The sequence below is a fragment of the Poecilia reticulata genome, chromosome 4, assembly GCF_904066995.2.
Source record: "Poecilia reticulata chromosome 4, P_reticulata-male-v2, whole genome shotgun sequence".
NCBI lineage: Eukaryota > Metazoa > Chordata > Actinopteri > Cyprinodontiformes > Poeciliidae > Poecilia > Poecilia reticulata.
This window is the reverse complement of record NC_088833.1, coordinates 7,195,641-7,218,776: the sequence shown is the minus strand read 5'-3', so window position 1 is coordinate 7,218,776 and position 23,136 is coordinate 7,195,641. Positions and strand designations below refer to the sequence as shown.

The window sequence follows — 23,136 nt, the reverse complement described above, 5'->3', positions numbered from 1 at the left end:
CAATGGTAATGCCATAATAAAGCAAGAACACATGATCAAAGATAAACTTTAAATTCTAATGAATATTTAACACTGGAACTTGAAGACATTTTAAATATCCAAAATAAATAAACAACAAACAGAGATGACAAAATAAATTCTGAAGTTTCTGTAAACAGAACTGTTCTTTAAAAAAGAAAAAGAAAAAGGCTATTTGAGACCAACACAGCAGATTAGTGACTTTTGTCATACAGTTTTTGGTAGATGGAGAGAAAGAAAAGAATCATAGATAGGGAAATCAAGTTTGTTTTAATATGTTTAGCAATTTTATATATACTTTACTATCCTTTCAACACTGTGAAAAATCGACCACACCAGCTGAGACGAAGACCTCTTAGTTGATATTCCAACTAGGAGAACAGGAACTAACCAAGCAGGCCAAGATTGTATCCAATAATAAGGCTGCTGCACATAGTGAACGTAATAAAAGCTCCAAGTATAGACTATTTATTAGAACTTCTAGTGGTTTGTTTACCATTTAATTAGGGGTAACTTTTATGTTTGAATTGCATAAAATGGAGAGAAATAAATTGTTCTCTGCGTGTCTGGCTAACAGTCATTAGCACCAAAACACATAGTAAATCCCATAGTTTTCCAACCAACAAGAAAACCTTTTGCAACTCGGAAATGATTCGCAGCTCCAACTTCTCAGTCAAATCCGACACATTATGAAAAACTAGCAACTATGGATGGGCAATACATCCGCATCAACATCGATATCAGTCCGATGAGCAAAACTGGGCTGATTTTAACAGCCGCAGATTGTTTCTATCGTATTGAGGTTTGTGTAGGTGTTTCAGGAGGGATAAGGGAGAGAGTTGGCCATGTGGTATTTGCTGAGTCATGTGAAAGCAATAGTGATACATCACAGGATTATGAGTTTAAAAAATAGAAAAATAGGCAGTGAGGTCACCTTTTCACAGTTTTGAAAGTGTGGGGAAATATACACAATCATACTGGTAAATATCAGTTATTGGGATTAAGAGCAGTACTAATTTCATACATCAAAATTGACCCTAATTTTTATATCAGTTCATTTACTTGTTACCTTATATGATGTCACTAGATAGATACATGTGTCAAAGTTTGTTTTGGGGAGACTACTGTAGTTAAACGATGATTTAAAACAAAATAGTAAAGAAAATCAAACACTTATTCTGTAGATGATGAACTAAAGTGAGTTTCATTTGTTGAGAAAAGTATGGCTAGTAACTTTAAATGCTTTATTTTTACTACTCCCACTATTATTTTCAAAATCAAATGACAGAAGCATGTCAAGACAGAAACAATGCTACAAAATTATTCAAAATTTCAAAGAAACCCAACATACAGGCCGCTGTATGACAACAAAGCAGCATCAGACATCAGAAATAACTGCTAAGTTGGACCATACAGTCTTAATTATGTTAAAGGGATAATACAACTAAAGGCTACCTTTGAAAATTAAGATGTTCTAAAACCACCAACAGGCAGCTTGTGATTAAGCTTGGAGAGTTTTATATATTTCAAACATGTATGTTCTTGTTTGTTTCAAGTTTTTCCTCCTTTTTACGTTAGCCAAATTTCCCTCCGTTCAAATGTCAAACAAGCGCCTGTGCTCTTGCTCGCTATTTTTAAAACGCCAGCGTTATTTGGCGTAGTGTTTCCTGCCAGTCTTCTCACCTGTATTCACAAAATAACGAGTGATAAAAAAAGACCCGGAACAAATTTCTTACCTGGAAAGAGTCCTCAGACAACGAGACGTACATTTCCCATCCCCGGTCCGACCAACGGCTGCCCCGTTGCCGCACGCTTGCTCTTTCAAAGAGGTCTGATCATAGTAGTAGACTTTCACCAGGCAGTTTTCAGTGCGAGCTCACGCTCCCACCCTAGCTCAAAGCTGATTGGCTGGTCGACCCGTCAATCACAGGGAAACGTGTAGTAGACATAGCAACCACAGAAAGGTGGGTCAACGGGTGTAAAGCAGCGTCTTATTGGCTACCAATGAGCTCTGCGAAAACGAATAAATAAATAAAAATAGAGCTGATAGTGATGAATGTTTGCAACAAGAAGGATAAATGAAGACAAAATGATTTTCGATTTTTGTTTTAAAATACTACAGCATTACAGTACAACACAAGTAGTGTTTTTGGGATCAAATAATGGATTTATTTAAGCTTGGTTAAATTATTTTTCTAATAATGGAAATAACAATAAAAACAACTCACAAGCAGAGAAAAATTAAGCATCGACCTAGGTTTTTTTTACATGTACAATATGGATTCTGATCTATTTCTTATAGGAAACTAGTAAAACTAAATCAGAAGTCAAAACAAGCATACATTTCTATTTAACAAATTTAACAAAGAAAAATGAAAAATAAATGGTAAAGAAGCTTAATTTTTAATTGAAAATGGAAAGAACAAACTCTACATACATTTACTACAAAGCAAGTTTAGAAGAATTAGAACATTTAAAATAATCAAATATCTTCACTTCCGTACAAGTGAAGATATGCCCATTGTGAACCCACTGTGTGAACCAAGACCTCAAGTGAACCCATTGGCGAAACTATAATCCTACCATATATGGACAGTGATGTCATGAGGGGAATTATATAGCTTCCCCAAGTCAATGTGTGAAAAAATAAGGTTAAGGAGATTTGATTTGCTGTTGGACATTTTTATTGTTTTAAATATCAAAAGAAAACTAGACCACATTTGAATATAAATACAAATATAAACTTTCAATTTAATATGTTATATCATAAAAGCTCAAATATTGACTTTGTTTTTTATTGATGCTTATCCAGTGCTAATTTACAAAAAAAATGACATCTTAAGGGACTGCAGCAACGATAAACTGTCTCTTGCGTTGTTGACTTTGCAGCAATCCTGCAAATTGAGCATGCATGTAGCGACAGCGGAAATGAAAAGAAAACCCTCTAACACGAAGGAAACGTCCAGCCAAACCTGTGACAGTGTGAACAATCATCTGTCACAGTATACTGGGGGTTATTATGACAATTAATGATGACAAAACACAGGTTTTTGCCAAATAGATGAAAAAAATCTTGTTTGGGAAAAACATAAAACACAGATGATAAAGTTTGTCAAATCAGTTCTTGCCAAAGAGATGGTTTTAAATGAAAAACTGTTCTGTATCTTATATAAACAGAAGCAACAGGAAAAAGGGGAAAGAGGTGTCAATTATTGGTTGCTATGGTAACCAGCAACTGACAATAGCAGCATAACATAACTCTTACTAACAAATGTCCTGAAAAAAAATAACTTTTTGACTGAACACAATTAATTTGAAAATTAATAAACCAATTCAGACAAATTTCACATGTATAATATTGTTAAAATAAAACACTGTTTCATATACACTGCAAAAACACAAAGTCTTACCAAGTATTTTTGTCTAGTTTCTAATGCAAACATCTTAGTACTTGAAGGAAGACAAAACTATCTTACAAGTAACTTTTCTGCAAGACATAGAAGCATGCTTTGTGCCAATAATTCCATAATATTTTGAAAAGTACCAGTTCCACTGGCAAATTATTCCACTTATAACATGGGAAAATGTCTGTTAAAAGCATAATCTGCTAGTATCAGTGTTAAGGAATTATTGGAATCAAGCTCCTATATTTTGCCAAATTGTTACTTGTAAGTTAGTTTTGTCTAATTTAAAAACTACTAAGATATTTGCATCAGAAACTAGACCAAAAATACTTGGTAAGATTTTGTGTACTTACCAAGAATACAAACAATTGGTGAACACCTAGGTACTTGTAAGAGTCTGCTATAATGCATGGATACTTTTGCAAAGTATTTTATCAGTAACAAACGGAGAAAATCAAAATCTTTACTGGTCATCAGTCATATAAAAAAGTTTGTTTTGATGATTTGCATCAGGTAGTTAATGTAAAAATACATCCAGGCACAATCAAGTTTGTTTTCAAACGTGTTTACTTCCTGCTGGCATTTAAAATGCAAAATTGAACACACAAACATGCATTGTGTATTATGAAATGGTGTAACTTCACTTGTCCTGTCAGTTACTGTTAGACATCAGATTCATGAACAGAAGTAGTTCTCTGCTGGAAGTATTCATGCCTGATATGTAACCACTCTGTGTGATATTGTTTATGTCTGATGGGATCCACAGGGTGCAGCAGAAGATAATATCAAACCCAGCAAAGTGGCTCCTTTGTACAGCTTTGAAGCGTATTTGTTTCCTGTGCACCATTGGTGATGGTTAGATATGATATCTTCCGTCTTTAGACCTGCAGTAAGCGACAGGGAAGATGAAAACGTTTGACCACAATGTCACAAGATAAGGTACTATATTTCAGGGCTTAAAATAACACTATACATTTTAACTTATATCATGCAGAGTCCAGAAGGACCTAGAAGAGGCTGAAATATCAGTTGGTTTATCAATGAATTTTACTGGCAGAGTCTCATCCTTCCATTTGCTAACACAAAATTAAATGAGGGATAATTATTTGAGCATTTAATCCTGATTTAAATCTCAGAGATAAAATGAAATTAGCTGCAGAATTTAATCAAACTCTGCCACGTGTTGGTATTTTCTCTACAGATCTGCTCTCATTTGTCTTCCTCTAAAGGCTCTTTTGTTTCTATCACAGCTTCAGACTTTGGAGCATGTTTATGTTTCAGATAACTCTCAAACTGATCCGTTAGGTTGTTTTTTTAGCACATTGAAAACAGAACTGAAACAGTAAATGCGTAATTCGTTTCCTGTTGTGAGCTCTTCTTTAGACTGCTCATGTCTTGCAGGAAGTCGCTGTGCTTCCTTCATCAGGTTTTCAGCTCAAATGTTAAAAATGATTGACTGAAAGAGACCTGGTGGGCTCACCCTTTGTCCTCGGTGTCTCACTGATCCCGCCTCTTTTAGAGGGGGCTCACATAAATCAGCTTAGCTGCTGCTTGTGCAGGCTGGCTTATTAAAGCTGCCAAGACAGAAGATTGCCCTCCTCTGCTCTGAAACCACAGACACAGTTCTGGTGCCAGTACAGCAAACCCACTGAACCCCTCAAAGCTCATCTAATCTCACTGGGAGATCAAGTGTGTGTGTGGGATAAATCTGCAAAAACAAGTGCATTATCTCCATCTATCACCTTTCCCTTTGTGTCAAGTGTTTGTCTTTCTATGAGCTTGTTACCCTGCAAAGACTCAGATAGAGATACAGCTGTTTCTATCTGTGAATCTTCAGGGCAAAATGAGGATGTAGGACCTAAAATGTCTCAATGAAAGAAAAAAAAATGTTAATTTTTTTTTACAGCTGTGTAATAGACAGCTGTAAGTTAAGATTACAACTGTCTATTACACTGTAGAAGTGGACATTTATTGTATTGTTTTATCATTTATCATGATGCATTTCTTGTTATGATATAAATTTCGATATTTAAAAGCCTCCAACACTACAGGAATTAATGGTTTTAATATTTTATCTACTGTTTGTTCTATGAGAGCATCAATAAATATCAATACATTTAAAAATATGATTACGTTGTGATGTATCTTTATGTGACTGTTGTCCAAATTTCTCATTGTCTGCAAATAAATACTAAATTTTTTGCTAGGAATTTCAGAGACATGTTGTCAGTAGTTCATAGAATAAAAGAACAATGTTCATTTTACTCAAACATAAACCTATAACAGGTAAAATCTGAGAAACTTATTATTTTAAGTGGTCACTTAATTTTTCACCAGAGCTGTATATTCATAATTATTTACACTGCATAAAAGGACATCTAACCAAATTTCTTTTACTGTCTAACAGGAGAGTAGATTACATGATTCCTGTTTTTGTTCAGCTAGGATTGGCAAAATTATTTCATTTTGTTAAATGCCAGAATGAGAAGATAACATTAATAACAATAATAATAGATTTTATTTATAAAGACCTTTACATCTTTAGTTCTCAAAGGGTATATAGTAGCACCTTTGGTCACAAAGTCTAAATTAGTTCACACTAGAGATTAGGAGAAAGGATTTTTTTAAAATGTCAAATTAGTTAGTGACTGGACTAAAATACAGATAGGAGAAGGGCCTTTTTATTGAATTAATGAATTATTGAAGAAGAATAAGGTGAAAAAAACATATAGAAAGTCAACACTGCAGGAAAACAGGGTGTTATGGAGATAAACAAAGTGTAACGAAAGGAGCCAGAGGAGAACAATGTGAACTGGGAGCTTAAATATCCTGAGGAAGAAGAAAAAGTGAACAGAGAAACCTAAGGGTAGAAACAACAAAAAGAAACACTAATCTAAAGAAATTATAATTCAAAGTACAAACGATGAGAATAAATGAACCAACACAAGGGACAAGCTATAATGGCAAAAATATAAGAAAAACAAACAATAAAGAAATGACCAAGACTTTTAGATGAAACTAAAAGTCCAAACACCTGTAGATCTGTCACAAACCTAAACCTGTTGAGTCTGCTGATCTCTGCTGGGACTATAATCATGACCATGTGCTTTGATAAAATGAGATTAACTTCTCTGAAAACAAAACAAACAAAACAGTAGGTTTGGTGTGAAACAGAGGAATATGGGAAGACATCCTACTACTAAATAGATGCTGATTTGAACTTCATCAGAGTTTACATCATTATAAACTGTTTGAGAAATCTGCACCCTCCACTAGAAGACTGGGGTGGTTTCATTTTTAATTTTTTTTGCACCTTATTGTGAAATTAGGAAAAGAAAATAAAGGAATAGATTTAGTTTTGTCTTCAGAACATGTGAACCAGTTTACATTTTTTTTACAGTCTTAAAAACTGGAACCAAAGCCATAAACTGCAAGGTGAGAAGAAGCTCCAAAAGTGTAAAATATTTTCAAAATTTCCCTAATAAATCACCTGCAGAGGAGAAACTTTGCTCTGTGCTGTGAACACCAGGTGGCGCTCTAACTCTATTCCAAAGAGAAGCCGAAAGGGCATTGCATGGCTTCTCTGTTTTGTTTTGAGACAGGAAATAGTGGAGAGTGTTTTTCCTTTAATATGTTCAGTTGGTGCAGCCATTTTAATATCGCTGCTTTAACATGAGAGCACTAACAGACACCGATCCTCTAACTGGACGATGACACAACAGGAAATTCCCTGAGCTGTGAAACGGCTCAGTAAGATTTCCAACCACAAAACGCCATCTTCATCTGATCCACAGACACAAACATATTTGACCTGTATATAGGGTGGATGTGGGTTGTTGCTCTCATTACGTTTTTGATGATTATCTTACTAAAAGACCCAGTTCCATTTTTAGTCTTTCAGATGTTTTATTTTTAAAAGAGTTCACTCATTGCCTTGCAGTCTGGTAAGATTTGCAGGACCTTTGAAGGAAAAACAGGCTCACAGACTCACAGACTCACAGATCTTCCTCCATACTTAAAATTGGGTACTTTTCATAAATAATTATCCTTTGTTTCCTGCCAAACTCACCTCAGTTTTAGTCTTTTTTAACCAAAACACATATTTTCATAATAATAGAGCACGGTTATGAAGTGGAAGGAAAAATACCCTATACGGTGCGTTTTATTCTGACACCTTAAATAAAACACAGTTACACCTGTGCAGTTGAATCTCAGTATGAATGTAATTGTTTGGTAAAGGCTTTAGAAGTTTGTAAGTGAACATTAGTGAACAAAAGGAGTCATGAAGACCAAAGACAAGTCAGGGATAAAGTTGTGGAAACATTTTAGCACTACAGCAGCGTCTCAACCCTTCAATATCTCCAAATAGCATGAAAATTTATGTAAAAATCTAAATTATAGGGCAACAAAAACCTGACTGTCCACCTAAAGTGAGAGGCTGGACAAGAAGGACAACAAGAGGAGAGAGATTAACAACGAAGGTGGGACAATTTTGGCTGAACAAAAACTTTCTGTCCTTCCCAAAAAAGCTGGAATTCTTGACAAAGTGTCAAGAACAAAGTCATTGTTGAAGGAAAACCGTAAAACGTTTAGTGCTACTCTGGAACTCATTAATGAACACTCATGCATTGGAGTGGACAACTAAAAGTACCAGTCTAAACTGAGAAGATGTATTAATTAAATTGCTACTCTCTCTATTAAACTGACTGAGCGTTGGCAATTTTTCAAAAAGGAGTCAGTAAAAATGTCCGTGTGTTACTGCAGATGAAGGCGTCTGAAAATGACTCATGGAAACCAAATGAAAACACACACCAAACCTTTCAATGTTAATTTGTGACGAAAAATTAAAATTGCTTAACATTTCCACTACACATTATAATCATTTGCTGTTTTGTGTTGGCGAATGAGATTGATGACAAAATACATTGAAGCTTGTAGTTGTACCACAATCATCACGTGTAAAATTTTAAATGGTATAAGTGCAAGTGAAAGTTGGTGTTTGGTTTGTTTACAAAGGTCTGCAGGTCCAGTGCCTGATAACAGGTGATTCATTCATATTTGTTCTCTGTGACTAACTTTCATTGTGACCATCAAAAGCTAGAAAATTAACTTATCTGTGGTTGTTTTCTAAACATAAATATTTTTGTTCATTTACCAGATAATAAATTGCTAACCTGGATCCTAGATGTTGTATAGCTAAAATCAAATTGTCTAAAAATTTGAATCTTGGTTGTAAATTTGAATCTTGGTTGTAAAGAATGAATAAATTAAATTAAGACTATAATACAGTTAATTATATAAAAAAATTAAGTTCTAAAGGTTCTGAAGATCTAAATATATAATAAATAAATAGGATAAAATGCCAAAGAACAATAGAGCAAATAAAGTAATGACTAGTTTGTTTGACGGTCTTTGACCTGGAAGGTCTGGTGGGATGAGAAACTCCCCTGTTCTGAGTTTTGACCGAACAACAAGCCCCAGCCACTGTTATTTCCTCTGCCCAGAAGTGTGTGAAGTCAGCCGTCTGTCTGGCACAGAAGTGTGTTGATGTGCTTCCAGGTGTTTGTGGTAAATCCTAATGTCTGGACTGCAGGACCCTCCCTACACCCTGTGAGATCATCGTCCTTTTAATTAGACCGGATTCGACAATTACAAGACACTCAGGGCGTCTCTCTTTCTCTCCCTCGGCTGTATAAAAGGACCACAGGTCACCGATTCAGTAGACAGGAGCTCAGGAAAGGTGAGTTTACACCATGTTTGTAGTAGTTTGACTTTTAATTTTGAAAATAACAGTTTTATCTTAATTTCTGATGCTTTATTTCAGATTTACTGTATAATGTCTTCCAAAACGTTTATGGTTGCTACTTTGCTGGTTTGTGCTTTGAAATTCATCTCATCTCAGAGTGAGTATATCTTCTATAACTGGCACATTTCATTAAGAAAATATTTAATTACCAGTCTACATAAATATTGTTAATTTTTCTGGCAATCTGTTAAATGTTTTCTTCCCTTCTACTCATCCATGTTTGCTTTGTTTATGATCATTAACCGGAGGGAGGACATGTGCCTACATTTGTTTTTGTTGCTCAATGTCAGAAATCGATTTCTGGCAGCCTGTGCTCCAGAGGATCACATCAGCAGCACACACTGATTTCTCAACTCGTTTCTGATAGTTTTTCCTGTTTGCGCCGTTTCCTGTAGCGAGCTGCAGAGGACGATGTGGCGCCGAGTACTACCGAGGCAACATGTGTCAGTGTGACTTCACCTGCCTGTCCTATGATGAGTGCTGCAATGATTATGAAGCACAGTGCACCACAAGTAAGATTTGCTTTGTCTCATATGCACACAAACAAACAGGAGTGATGCTTGTGTAGAAAATTATAACGTTTTTTTAAATTCTGTTTCTTAGAGAAAGTCTGGTATTTTTAAAGAAGCACCATTTTATTCCTATTTTTAGGATTTTAGCTAAAAAAATAAAGACAATTTAGCAGGAATATGGATCTTTTTTCTGCAGGATGAAAAATGGTGTAAAATTTAAAAAAAGCACAAGAAAAACATTTTTAAAAGATTTTACTCCTACTTTTAGTGTCATTTTTGTAGAAAACTGTTAAAAACCTGCATTTATTATTATATTTAAACTTGGAAACATTAGCTAATTCATTTAGTTTTCTAACCAAAAGTTAGTAAAAGCCATTGTGGCTCAGGCTGTAGGGGATCAGAAAGGCTGAAAACTATTTAAGTTCTACGACTCGGTCAATAATTAATTCCTCAAATGAATATTTAAACTGTAATAAATATATAGCAAATACATTATGTACAGTCAAAGCCCCCGCGACCCGACCCCGGGTAAGCGGAAGAAAATGGATGGATGGATGGATGGTGTAGTTTACACTTACACTATAAAATACAACTAGTCTTCTCACTACCTGACATTAAAAGTAACTTAACTTCTCTTTTATTTATATATATATATATATATATATATATATATATATATATATAATTTAATGCATGATTCCACTTTTCTTTAACTATTGTTAACAGAAAACTAATTTTATCTTCAATGGTGTGTGCAGCTTATTTATTTATCGAATAGCATTAAAGTGAAAAATAGAAGCATAGAGAAAAATGCTCATATGCTGAACTGAGTTTAATTTCTCAACTGCAGTGCACAGTTGTGTGTATCTGGTATCTTCCAGAGGAACTGTGTGGATCTGTTGTGTTTTAAGCTTCAGATTTTTATCTGTGCAACAGAAAACTCCTGCATGGGCCGTTGTGGAGAAACCTTCAAGAGAGGCCGGCGATGCAGCTGTGACCTCGAATGCTCAAAGTTCAAGCAGTGTTGCCCAGACTTCAAGGAGCACTGCGATGTGGATGGTAAGCCTTGATCAGCTCATGCAGCGGTGGTGTTTGTGTTTTCTTTTTCTCAGCATGTGAAACATTTTTCCTTTACAGAATACCCAACAAGAAACTCTAAGATTGGCAATTTAAACACGTCTTATGCACAAATGAAATGAATCTAAAAAAAGAGAACCTAATATGCATGCGCAGCATGTACAACAGCACCTTGAAATGCATGCAGTTAATCTGCCCTGATGCATTTGACGGTATTTTCTGTATCAGTAATTACTGCAGAAAAGAGTGGAGGAGCAACAGGACCAATGACGGGTAGTTCATGTGATAATGTACATGATAACAATCCCAAAGGTATTTTTTTTTACCAAAAGGTTTGCTACATTTTTATACATTTAGGCTTTAAGGAAAATGCATGTGTTTCAATGGAAATTCCAGCTACAATTTACTTGAAAATATTCTCACAGATTCAACTGTGGCAGAGGATCCGGAATTGGGTGAAGGAAACAATGCAGGTGAGATCACTATTAATTTTTTTTTCTGCTTTAATCTTATTATATGTGGGTAGAGTATATGAAACTGTACTCAAGTAAGAGTAGCACTGCTTAAACATATTTTTACTCAAGTAAAAGGTAAAAAAAAAAAAATTAATAAGGGAGAAAAAAAATCTAGTTAAAAGTACTGAGTGACTGATCAGAACATCTGATTTAATATTTTAAAATGATTTCATCCGACAGACAAAAATGTAACATTCTGTTCAAATTATATTTAATAGGCTAAAATAAATAAAAAATAAATAACATGATTACAAAATAGCAGATTCAGGTAACACTTTTCCAAATCATAAAATAATACCTACGAAAACGATAGTTACAGTTGATAATACAAATATACTGTGAGTTAAAATAAGGTGAAGTATTTCCGGTGCCCGCAGGCTCAGCAGGGAGAAAATAACGTTAGAAAACAAAGTTTACGTTAGCTCAAGCTGTAACTGTGTTTGTACTCCATGAATTGTTTGTTTTTTCTTCACTCAGCAAAGTTACTCACAGTGGATAGAGTATTTAGAAATTTTATTTAAGCGAGTAAAAACTAAGCTCCTCTTTGCTTCCTAAAAAGTTACTCAAGTAAATGTAGCTAGTTTCTACCCACCTCCGCATTTTGCGCTTTGTTTCTCCAGCTACAGACCTGAAACTCACATTTTAAGCACCATGTGAGTAAATGTCAGGAGCTGAACTTTTATTTCCGAGTGAAACTGAGCAGGGAGATGTGCCCATCCAGCCGATTGAAGCTCTGCCAATGGGGCTTTCTTTGAAGGGCCGAGAGCCAGCAGAACAAGCCAAGAGCGTCGGCCTCAGGAGCCAAAGGAAACACAGGGCAGCGGTGTCGTTATGAGTGGAGGAAAGCTGGACTCACGTTCAGTCGCATAAAAGGAAACCGCAGAATTAAACATGAAGAATAGTTATATAATATATCCTTGCCCCTTTTTGAAGGAGTCAGGAACACTGCAAAAATCCTAACAAGTAGTAACAACTGGATAAAGAGAAACAACAGAAAAAGTGGGGTTGCTAGCGCCTCCCCTAGCAGCAGTGGTTGCTATAGTAACCATCAACTGTAAAGCACAGCATAACTATAACTTATATGCCAATAAATGAATGTCAGGGGAAATAACTTTTTGACTAAACAGAATTAATTTGAGGGATAAATAAAGATGTTTTGACAAACGTCCCATCTATAACATTTAAAAAAAATAAAATAAATAAAACCCCGTTTCATATACAGTGTAAAAACGCAAAAGCTTATACTTAGTAGTATTTTTGACTAATTTCCGATGCAAACTTTCCTAGTACATGAAAGAAGGCAAAACTAACTTACAAGTAACTTTTCAGCAAGATATAGAAGTATGTTTTATGTTTTATTTAATGAAAAATTAATAGTTTCACTGGTTTGTAAAATCGATAATAATCTGCAATTGGAACCAGCAGTTTTTAAAATATATACTAAGAAATTATTTTCTTAAAACAAGCTCCTATATCTTGCTGAAGAGTTACTTGTAAGTTAATTTTGTCTTATTTCAAGTGTACAAATATAATTGCACTAGAAGTTAGACAAAAATATGTTTGTGTTTTTGCAGCAAATTCTCTCTTCTGCTTCCTGGAGATGGAAAATCCTGGCATGTCTGTCCAGATTTTGATTAAATAATTTTTCAAATTTTTTCCAATTCATCTGCAGATGACAGCTCATTTACTCCAGACAGTTCGACACCGTACCCACCCATGGATCTTGACAATGGCGATGGTGAGCAGAAACATCATGACGAGTTTAGAAAACCACTTTTTCCAGACACAACAATAACAGTCAGTATGAACCTCTCCCTGGTAGATATATTTGCTGAGATTTTTCCGAATGACGACTTGTCCACCAATGGAGATGTGCAACCGGAGGCGTCTCCAACCCCAGAGGTCAGCAGTGGTGATGGACTGACTCCAGTTGAGCCTTTCGACGAAATCCCGACAGAACCGACTCTGGTTAGAGACGATCCACAGTTCAGTACAGAGCCGACGCCTGTGGATGACATTTTTACTTTGGCAGCAATTACGACTGGAAGCACAGGTGTGTGATGTTCAGTGTTCAGATCCAGAGATATTGGGAAACAACCAGGCCCACAGCATCACAGAACCTACACTGTACTTAACAGTGACCGTAAGGTGGATTTAAACACATCCATCTTTTGTTTCACACCAGAACCATCACAGAACTATTTTTCTATAAAATAAAAAAAAGTAAAATCTCCAATTAAGCACCCTTTGCTTTTTAAATTAATTAGTTAATCTAGAACTGAGCTTTTCACATGCTGAGGTTAGAAGTATTTTTAAGTTTTTTTGCTGTAGTGTCAAAACTTTTTGTCCTGAGGGACAAAACTGGCAAATGTAAACGGGCCACAAAATTTGTTAAATCAGATGTTTGATTTTTACCTGCGTAACAATAAACACACCTTTTATGAAATCTGTGTATTATTGAGGATCCAAAACATAAATGTTACAGACTGTTACCTTCTTAAAAATAAAATAATAATAATTTCCAAATTTTTGGGGTCATCTATTGCTTTCTATTTTGTAAGCCAGATTTTTTTTTACCATTCTTGACTTGTTGTCAGGGGCCGAACAAAATCATTTCAGGGCCCACAAATGGCCGCAATGTCCAAATGTGGCTCCCCAGGCCACACTTTGGACACTCCTGCACTAAAGGAAAGCTATGTTACTGTGTTGTAGCCAATAAACTGTTAATTTTCTTATTTAAAGGATTTTAAACATGTATTTTTAACATTGCATAGAAGGTTAAATGAAAAATGTGCACAATGTGGTAACTTTTTTTAATCTGATTAGTTAATTGTGAAAATAATCGTTAGTTAAAATAACCACTAGTTACAGTCCTGTTAAATTGTCATCGTTTCCCCATCTCAAGACCCTACAGAACCGACAAGTGTCGACCCGGATCAAGCAACGACTCCTCTGGTTCCCTCTGAACCACCAATGGTTGACCCTTCATCGACCTCAGAGCCACAAACTGAACCGACTGCTTCGTCCGGAGCTACAGAGACCGAGATGGAGATTTCCCCCTCAGACACACCAGAGGTCAGCCCCACCAACGCAAAGGACTTAATGGAAGAGCTGGAAAACTCCCAGCTCACCACAACTCCGGGCTCATCAACATTGGCTTCAGTTAATGAGGAAACCACTTCAAGCCCAAACACAGAGAGCAGCCCAGAAAGCATCACAACCAGCTCTCCTGATGTCCTGCAAGACGTTTCAGACGCCACTCTCACCCCAGCTGGAGACGACTTGCTCTCATCCACAGCGGCTGGCCCGGACAACACCAGTGACGGTGTTTATCCAGATGAAACAACTGCTGATCCTCCCACGTCTGAACCCGACTCCAAACCGGACCCGTCCAAAGCATCACCCACCTCTAAACCTGAGCCCAAGCCTCTGGACCCACAAACCCAGATTACAGACAACCTGAAAGATTACCAAGGAGGTAAGAACACATTTTACACAATGAAGACATGTTTTAATGAAGCACTAACTTGTTCCACGGGCGTGATTCTGTCTCAGAGACGGATGTTTCCAATTTGTGTTAAATATTCATTGCAGCTGCTAGCAGCAGGTTTTATGAGCTCTGTTGGTTTTTATTCTTCCTCTAGGGAAGAAAGTTTAAAGCTTTTATTTAGGAAGGGGAAAAAGCTCTCCAAACTGACCTAGGTAATTATTATTTTTTTTTTTTTTACCTCATTTGAGTAAATTTTACTGGATGAATGGTTACCATTTTTCTCTATTTGTGGATAATGGCTCTCACTGTCCTTGACTGGAAAATCAAATATATCTATGACTTTGTTTCTCATCTGTTGCTGAATTTCTTTCTTTTTTTTTTTAAGATCATTTCGCCTAATTAATGTTTCAGGCAAGTTCGATTCTATGGATGGGTTGATTGTAGTCAGGTAGCTGCATTTACTTGAGTAACGTTTTGGCAGAAATGTACTTTCAGGAGTGTTCTTACCACGCTGTTTTTTTTTACCTTTACTTGAATGATTTTATTCATTAGCATCGCTACTTGAGTAAAATTTCTGGATACTCTACTCACTGTGTAACTTTCCTGAATGAAAAACATATTTTAACCAAAGATTCACCAGACACTCACCTGCAGATTTTGTTAGTTTTATACATTAGAAAAATGTTTTAGTTATTTTGTAAATAAGATACAGTTTTGTTCTGTCTGATGATGTAATTGTTAAATATTAAATGATTGATGTTTTGATCAGACTTTTTACCAAACACTTTTTTACTCAAGTAATTTTGTTGGATGGCTACTTTTTACTTTTACTTGGGTAAAAATATGTTGAAATAGTACTATTCTTACTCGAGAGCAATTTTTTACTTCTCTATCTACCTCTGATTTCAGTCAGTTCGTGATTTAACAAGCTGATCCATTATTTCAACTTTCAAGATTTGACTTCAGAAGTTAGGAAATATAGCACACAACTGAACCCCTATTTGAAAAGATGCAGATCAATGTGCTTGAACAACATATTTTTGACTATAAGTGCTTATTAGCTCTACTTTAGGTTTAGTCATTCAAATTTACCTTCTCTGTGTACCTCTACTGTGAGCCTGGGCCCCAGCAGAGGACCTTGTACCACAGTTTAGACATTCATAATCCAGAGTCGCATCAAAGCAGTGTCTGTAGCTCAATGTATTAAAAGTTCCTTATTTTTTCCTTTTAAAAAGACTTTGCATTTAATGTAACTCTGCAAAAAATATGAAACTAATAGCGCCCTGCTTTCAATTTAATGGTAATTCAGGAATAAAAATAACCCATGTTTCCTGCTGCAGTGTTTTGATCTTTTCTTCAACAACGTCCTCATTTGTCCTCCAGATGACAGCGATGACACAAACCTGTGCAGCCGGCGCCCGGTCAGTGGGATCACCACACTGAGGAACGGCACAATGGTGGTTTTCAGAGGTCAGTGTCAAAAAGCTGGAATCTGTTCACAGTTATCTGGAGTAAGATGTTTTACACCGCAAAAATACAAAATCCTACCAAGTATGATCCTGCTTGCACTCGTTTCTAGTGTAAATATCTTAATGCACTTGAAATAAGAAAACTAAATCACAAGTAACTTTTTAGCTCGACATAGGAGATTATTTTAAGTCAATAATTCCTTAATGTAGATGAAAAAGTACTGCTTAAAAGTGAAGTAATGTGGAATAAGACATACAAGACATTTTATTATTAGTTAAAATTTCTTCTACTGGCAGATTATTTTCCTCCTACATTGTGCTGATAAGTTACTTATAGGTAGTTTTGGTTTATTTATTTGGTTTATTTACATACACTAATTCACATCAGTTCTCAACAAAGAAACGCATCAATTAACTATGCAATTTGCATGGAGGGCTGTTATACCTTCTTCATTTAGTATTGTTATTATTACAGGCCATCACTTCTGGGTTCTGGACAGAAACCTGGTGCCGAGTTCACCCAAAGGAATCACAGCGGTGTGGGGCGTTCCCTCACCCATCGACACCGTGTTCACTCGCTGCAACTGTCAGGGCAAAACCTACATTTTCAAGGTGAGACGCCTCATAACAGCATCCTGCAAAGAGATTCATTTAGAAGTACATTAAAATATACAAATAAACAATTCAATTCATTTTTTTAATTAAGAAAATAAACATTTTATTGCCTAAAATGCAATAACATTGCTTTAGTGCATGTTTGATCATTTGTAGCAAATGATTCATATGTAGCTAAAAAATGTGAAAAACTTGACTTAACATCAATACTCTTTTGGACTAATATGTTGACTATTTTTTAGATTAACTGGTTAATGATTGGATAGCAAAAGGTGCTTAATAAAATATTTTCATTTTTACATAATTTGAACCAGGTGAAGCTAAAACTATGAACTTGAGTGGGTAGAAAATATTTACAGATCAACCTTTATTTTATCTCAAATGCAAAATATTTACATATTGTTTGCATTTTTAGTTTAATTACTGATCTGAGTGTGTTGTTCCTTCAGCAAATCTATTTTTTTTTTGAGTCCGTACTCCAGTTACCGATTAATCGATTATTAATCAACGATTACTGCGTAAGACACTTGAGACTGGGGTGGAGGTTCACCTACAACACTAAACATATAGTCAGAGCAACAACGTAATGGTTTAAATCAAATCGTTTTTGTTTCAAATTTGACTAAGTTTGAACTATTTAGCAAAGAAAAATAAGCATAAGTGCTAAGTTGGTATAGAAAAGACTTGCATCTGGGATTCCCCAAATTTAGAGATGCTAAATGAAAGAAGAAGAAAAAGCAAAGATTTAAAACTACAAACTTTCCAGTCTGCTTCACAGTTATGAACTTCTTTCCTCTGATGACACGTCCAACAAAATGGAAGCGCAAGAAGCCTAAATTTCTTAACTCTCTAATGAACAGTTATAACATTTTCTTGTTTGTTGTAAATTTGCAGGGAGGAAAATACTGGAGGTTCGAAAATGATGCTCTGGACCCGGGTTATCCGAAAGTGGTTAAAACGGGCTTTGACGGGCTGCAGGGCCACGTCACTGCTGCCCTGTCTGTGCCGCAGTACCTCAGCAGGAAAGAGTCTGTTTACTTCTTCAAGAGAGGTAATCAAATTATTCTAAAGCGTTTCAATATTTTTCTCTGTAATTTCTTTCAAAAATGTTTTTGTTTGCTTGTTTTGTTTACAGGGGGAACAGTTCAGAAATATTCATACCAGTTTGGCACCAGTCCCAAATGCGGAAAAACGGCCAACGTGCCTGTTTATACCGTTCGCGCTCGACTGGTCCGTCAAGCAGGTACGGCGCAAATTAAGGCTTCAAAATAAGAACAAATATTTTAAAGATATGGATTCAATAAATATTTTTGAAGCATGAATGTTTATTATTATTATTATTGCTCAATACGTCAATAGTAATAACAGAATTATCAATTTTAGGGAGATTTCAACTCATGAGAAAGTACCCAATGAGATGAGAGGATTTGCTGACCTGCATTGTGGTGCATTTGGTTGGCACATGCATTGGTCGGTCACTAAATATTTCTAAAGGAAGCGGCAAAGTTTAGATACTAACGTTCAAGAGGGATTAACAATCCTTTTTAACATTTAACTCGGCAGAATGGACCTGAACTTCAGATCCAATCTCACTGCAGAACTGACCAATTCTCATTTTCCACCTCCTTGCAGTTTCCGTTTTGGAGCCAGCAATAAACATCCGTAGATCCTGGAAAGGCTTCCCCTCCACCATCACAGCAGCAGTTTCCGTGCCAACCAACAGAAACCCAGAGGGGTACAAATACGTGATCTTCTCAAGATGTAAGTCAGAAACACAGCATCTTATAATATTTAACTTTTTCACATTTTCCGTTATTTAAATTGGGATTTTTTGATAGACCAACACGAAGAAGAAAACTTTATGCACCCGTTTTATTTGGTTGTATAAAACAAAAGCAATGAAAGCATCTTAATGTGTTAGATTGGCTCAGTGAAAAGTCCAGATCTAAATATAAGAGAATGTGTGGTGAGTGGAAAATGGATGCTCAGATGTTCTCCATCCTGTCTGACAGAGATTAAGCTATTTGTCAAAGAATGGGTGAATCTTTTTACATTTAGATGGAAGGAATGTCAAAGAATATCGTAAAAACTAGCAGCATTGATGATATGGAAAGTTATAAACATTTGAAGTTGTTTAATGAGTTTCTTATTTTGGAGTGTCATTTTGTGGTTTTTATCCCTTATTATTGTACTTTAACATCAAACCTGATAATGGGACTAGAGATGGAAATTAGTCACTTAACTATAATCCCATGAATTTACATGTAAATATTCTTTAATACATATATTCCACATTTTTAAAGAAACTTTGAAAATATTCACCCAGGCAAGCATATTTTGTAAATAACTTTTCCTTTTGGTTTTACTTCACATCCATCTTCAGGTTTTGTGGGTCTATTACAAAATCCCAATAAAATGCAGAGTGTTGCTGCAAAAATACGATATAAATAGATGTAGATATTTAAAAATCTTAAATTGAATGTCAAGTCGATTCAGCATTGGCTCTCAACTAATCAGAGTCAAAATCTGTCACTATCACTATTTTGACAGATTTAGCTTCATTTCTAGATATCCACTGTTAAATCATTGGGTAGGCACAGATTTTTCAAACAAAACTTGAATATTTGTAAGCAGCAAATGTGTTTTTCTACATCTATTTTGTTTATATTAGCAAGCTAAACTTCAAAGGAGTTAAAAACCTTGACATTACGTCCAGCGCGTTTAATGAGGGATGCTAAGCAGATGTACAGATCGTTAAATGTGGAGTGTAAAGCATCCTTTAAGAAATGGAAACTTCCACCAGCATGAAAAAATACGCTGAAATGCATCTATTCACAGAATATGTTGACCAAGCCACACCTAATGTTTTGCAGCGACGGCATACAACGTGAGGATGCACGACGACCGACCTGTCGTCACCGCTCCGAGAGCAAATGTGTCGCCGAAAACCGACAACTTCTTCAGATGCCCAAAGAAATCCTAACTGGAAAAATAAAACAACAAACAAAGGAGCACGGGCTAATTTCAAACAGTTTTATTTTCTGATTAAAACACAGCATCACAGCATCAACATGAATTTAAAAAAAATTTCAAATTAACAAAATCTAGAACAAGAACATGGATGAATGCAGATCTGAAAGTTGAATGGCGTCGCCTCCAGTTAGGAATTAGTTCTGATTAGCGCTTCATCTCAGAAATCGTCTCCCATGGAAGCCACGGGGAGGGAAGGTTTGACCTGTGGAAGACAAAGTTCAACAATGATGTAGATTCTGTACAGTTACCAAGTATTAGTCAATGTTGTGCCTGCATATCATCTCCTGGCAGTTTTGGTTAATGAGGCAACATTTTATTAAAAACACTGTTTGTGCATAAATAAGTGTGAACATACAATTTTGTTTTTAAGGAAAATTGGAGGGCAATAAAGACCAAATGTGAAAATTTTGTGACTGTTTTCAATTTTCTTCAGCTTACAAAGTTCTTTAGAACCACCAGGAACAATAAAGTTGTTACCTCCTCTCTTCATCCGACCTCCACGGCTGTCCTGAAAGCGCTGCAGCTGTCTGAGCTGTCCGGGACGAGCGGGTTTAGGGATTGTATCTGCAGAGATCAGACATTTATAATCACATCGGTCTCACCTGGTATCCCAGACGGCCATCATGGATGAGTTTTAAGGATTTACCTGCAGAGCTGGAGGAAGGCTCCTGGCTGGTGGAGGGAAGGTTGGCCTTGTCAGACAGCTGGCTCGGCTCCTCCTCTCCCTGTGACATCACAGCATCCAGAGACGCTTCAGCACTGGGCCTGGAAAAAATAAACATGTAGGATCACAGCTGGAAATCTTCCACCACTGCTGTGTTTTCCAGGAAGCTTAAACTTTTAAAGATCGTTTCTACTAGGGATGCACTGAGTGCAGTTTTCTGGCCAATCGGCGATTGCTGATCTTTAAAAACCTGACCTGCTGATTCTGATTTTGGCCGATACCCATTTTATTTTTGTCTGAAATGTTGCTAAATATAGCAAATAACACCGAGTTGGCAACAAAGGGTATTGTTAACTGCAAACATGCAGTCATGACCTGGTCTATCAGTCAAACTTCTCTCACAGCAGGGCAAGAGAGGACAGAGGTTGATTTTTAGACCTTTGCTGAGGGAGATGAGATCGGCTTCGCATGCAAGTGTCGACCGAGGAGATTGGTGCAGGTAAATCAATGCACTTCCAGATTTTACCAATGTTTTATATCAGGGCAGAAACAATTTGTCGGATTCATTGTGATGAACCGACTATTGAAATAATCGTGAACTAATTTAGTAATTGATTAATCATTAACTGGAGTGAACAGAAAAAAAGGCCATTTGCTGAAAGAACAAGATACTCAGAGCAATAATTAAACACTGTACAAAGAATGTCTACAAAATATAAATGCATGCATAAATGTTTATACAATATGCATTTTAAAAAAACTTGTAAATATGTTCCACCCAAGTGGCAGTTTTAGTGTTTACAGAATTAATCTGTTTCCTGCTGCTCTGCATTGTGGGTCTTGTTGTTTGGTTGCAAAAAACAAAACAAACAAGACGAGACGTGGAGCGACTAAATGCATGCATAAGAACAAAAAAAACAAACAAACAAAAAAAGCCAAAGAATGACGCAAACAATATGTAAAGTTATGGTCATAGTGTGAAAAGAAAAGTAATTTTTAAAACTCTCAATGTAGTTTATCAAATTAGGACTCCAAGATGCTTTAAGGTGGTGTGGAAACCGTGAACAAAACAAAAAAAAAAATCACCTCTCCGTGTCTGGCTCCAGGAAGATCTCTCTCTGCTCCCCGGCCCCGGCGGTTCCTGGCAGCACCAGGCCTGGCGTGGACGTGCTCACCATGGGAACCGACTGCGGGGCGAGCTCCGTTGTGTCAGACTGTGCAGCCTCCGAGAAGACAGTTACTGGAGATAAAAGGAAACTTTATCTTTACAAACGGCAGAGACTCCAGAATCTGAAACAGTTGGTTGTATTTATGAAAAGGGTCGAGATAAATGAATGAATGTCTTCGTGTCAGACTGAGCGAGTTACCTGGAGCTGCAGCTTGCAGTGGAGTGGTGGGAACGCTGCGGCCTCCCGACTCTTCCTCATGAGTCGCCAAGAACAGAGGACTTTCAAACATCCCAAGACCTGGAGAAAATAATTATTTCACCATTAAAAAACAAAGAAGATCCCATTCTTATTGCTTTGTTGTATTAAATCACTATTTTTTTTTGTGTAATTTATTTTTAAATGTGTGATGGATTACCTCCTTGCGAGGCGAGCTGGCCGAGGTCAGAGTGCGAGGAGGAGCTGGTCTGAGGCACGTCTTCTGAAAGACCAAACCTGAAGCGAGGGACTCCAGCAACCTGAGGAGAACTGACAACAAAACAAGATGAATCAACATGAACTAAAACTGAAAACAAGATGAAACAAAATGAACTAAAACTGAAGATGAAAACAAAATGAAACAACATGAACTAAAACTAAAGCTGAAAATTGTCAAGAGTTCACCAACAGACTGTTATTGCATTATACGTAATAAAAAGTTTTTCTTATTTAAAAAAAGAACAGAATTATTTATTTGCCTATTTTACTGTATTGGTAACATTGTCTAAAAAAGGCTTATTGGGTTAAATGAAAAATCAGCAGAATATGCCAATTTTTTGTATCCGATTACTTGTCAGAATAATTGAATATTCAAATAATGGTTAGTTGCAACAGATGTATATTCTACAGCTTTTCGAGACGTACTGGATAGCCTGGTCAAAGCCTTCTGAGAGAGGGGGAACCAGAGTGGGAATGCTGGGAACCATCCTGTCGTCTTCTTCAAAGAAATGCTGCTGGAGAGCAAGAAAAATACAATTTAATGCTGATAATCACACAAAAACAACAAATTTACAACAATAACAAAGCCTAATCACATTTAAGCCAACTAAAAATTCCTGGCTGAACACTCAAAAATATATTTCCTGATCAGTGAAAGCACCATTATAATGTGTTATCAGGGCAGCAGATTCGTGATCCAGTGACTTTCCACTGGTTAGCTGCAGAATCGATATTTTGAAATGAAGTGCAGGAAAGCACAGAGATGTAGAAAACTTTTAAAAAGGAAACTGCATTTTCCACATGTCTGATTTATTTCAGCTGCGAGAAAGCGAGAGAGAGCTAAACTTTTGACTCCAGACTTCATATGATCGTCAGAACAACCAATAGGT

General features: G+C 36.3%; 3 protein-coding genes across 5 annotated transcripts in view; 1 reads left to right on the top strand and 2 right to left on the bottom strand.

The window, feature by feature from the left end:
* fcho1 (FCH and mu domain containing endocytic adaptor 1) overlaps nt 1-1,904 on the bottom strand; it is a 47,203-nt gene extending 45,299 nt beyond the window's left edge. Inside the window, exon 1 of the mRNA XM_008415156.3 lies at nt 1,755-1,904. The gene's annotated coding sequence lies outside the window, so the exon portion shown is untranslated. The remainder of the gene's footprint in view (nt 1-1,754) is intronic.
* Nucleotides 1,905-8,893: 6,989 nt separating this feature from the next.
* Nucleotides 8,894-20,347, top strand: prg4b (proteoglycan 4b). 2 transcript variants are annotated; one of them, XM_081606124.1, is made up of 15 exons: nt 8,894-9,162; nt 9,247-9,325; nt 9,624-9,740; nt 10,677-10,799; nt 11,046-11,129; nt 11,243-11,290; nt 13,005-13,070; nt 13,155-13,385; nt 14,238-14,810; nt 16,206-16,292; nt 16,767-16,903; nt 17,801-17,957; nt 18,042-18,149; nt 18,539-18,667; nt 19,780-20,347. In XM_081606124.1, the coding sequence occupies exons 2-15, from the start codon at nt 9,259-9,261 to the stop codon at nt 19,887-19,889; spliced, it is 2,037 nt and encodes a 678-aa protein (XP_081462250.1). In that variant the 5' UTR covers nt 8,894-9,162; nt 9,247-9,258; the 3' UTR covers nt 19,890-20,347. The 2 variants fall into 2 exon arrangements, with proteins under 2 accessions (XP_081462250.1, XP_081462251.1); XM_081606125.1 differs by lacking the exon at nt 11,046-11,129 and having other exon boundaries at nt 8,896-9,162.
* The window catches only part of tprb (translocated promoter region b, nuclear basket protein), a 27,959-nt gene continuing 24,748 nt past the window's right edge, over nt 19,926-23,136 (bottom strand). Inside the window, exons 45-51 of one of the 2 annotated variants that reach the window (XM_008415159.3) lie at nt 22,673-22,761; nt 22,188-22,297; nt 21,971-22,069; nt 21,690-21,843; nt 20,586-20,704; nt 20,417-20,503; nt 19,926-20,141 (exon numbers count right to left, since the gene is read on the bottom strand). In XM_008415159.3, coding sequence (XP_008413381.2) covers nt 20,092-20,141; nt 20,417-20,503; nt 20,586-20,704; nt 21,690-21,843; nt 21,971-22,069; nt 22,188-22,297; nt 22,673-22,761 — 708 coding nt within the window. In that variant the 3' untranslated portion in view covers nt 19,926-20,091. The remainder of the gene's footprint in view (nt 20,142-20,416; nt 20,504-20,585; nt 20,705-21,689; nt 21,844-21,970; nt 22,070-22,187; nt 22,298-22,672; nt 22,762-23,136) is intronic. The other variant, XM_008415160.3, reaches the window with a different exon arrangement.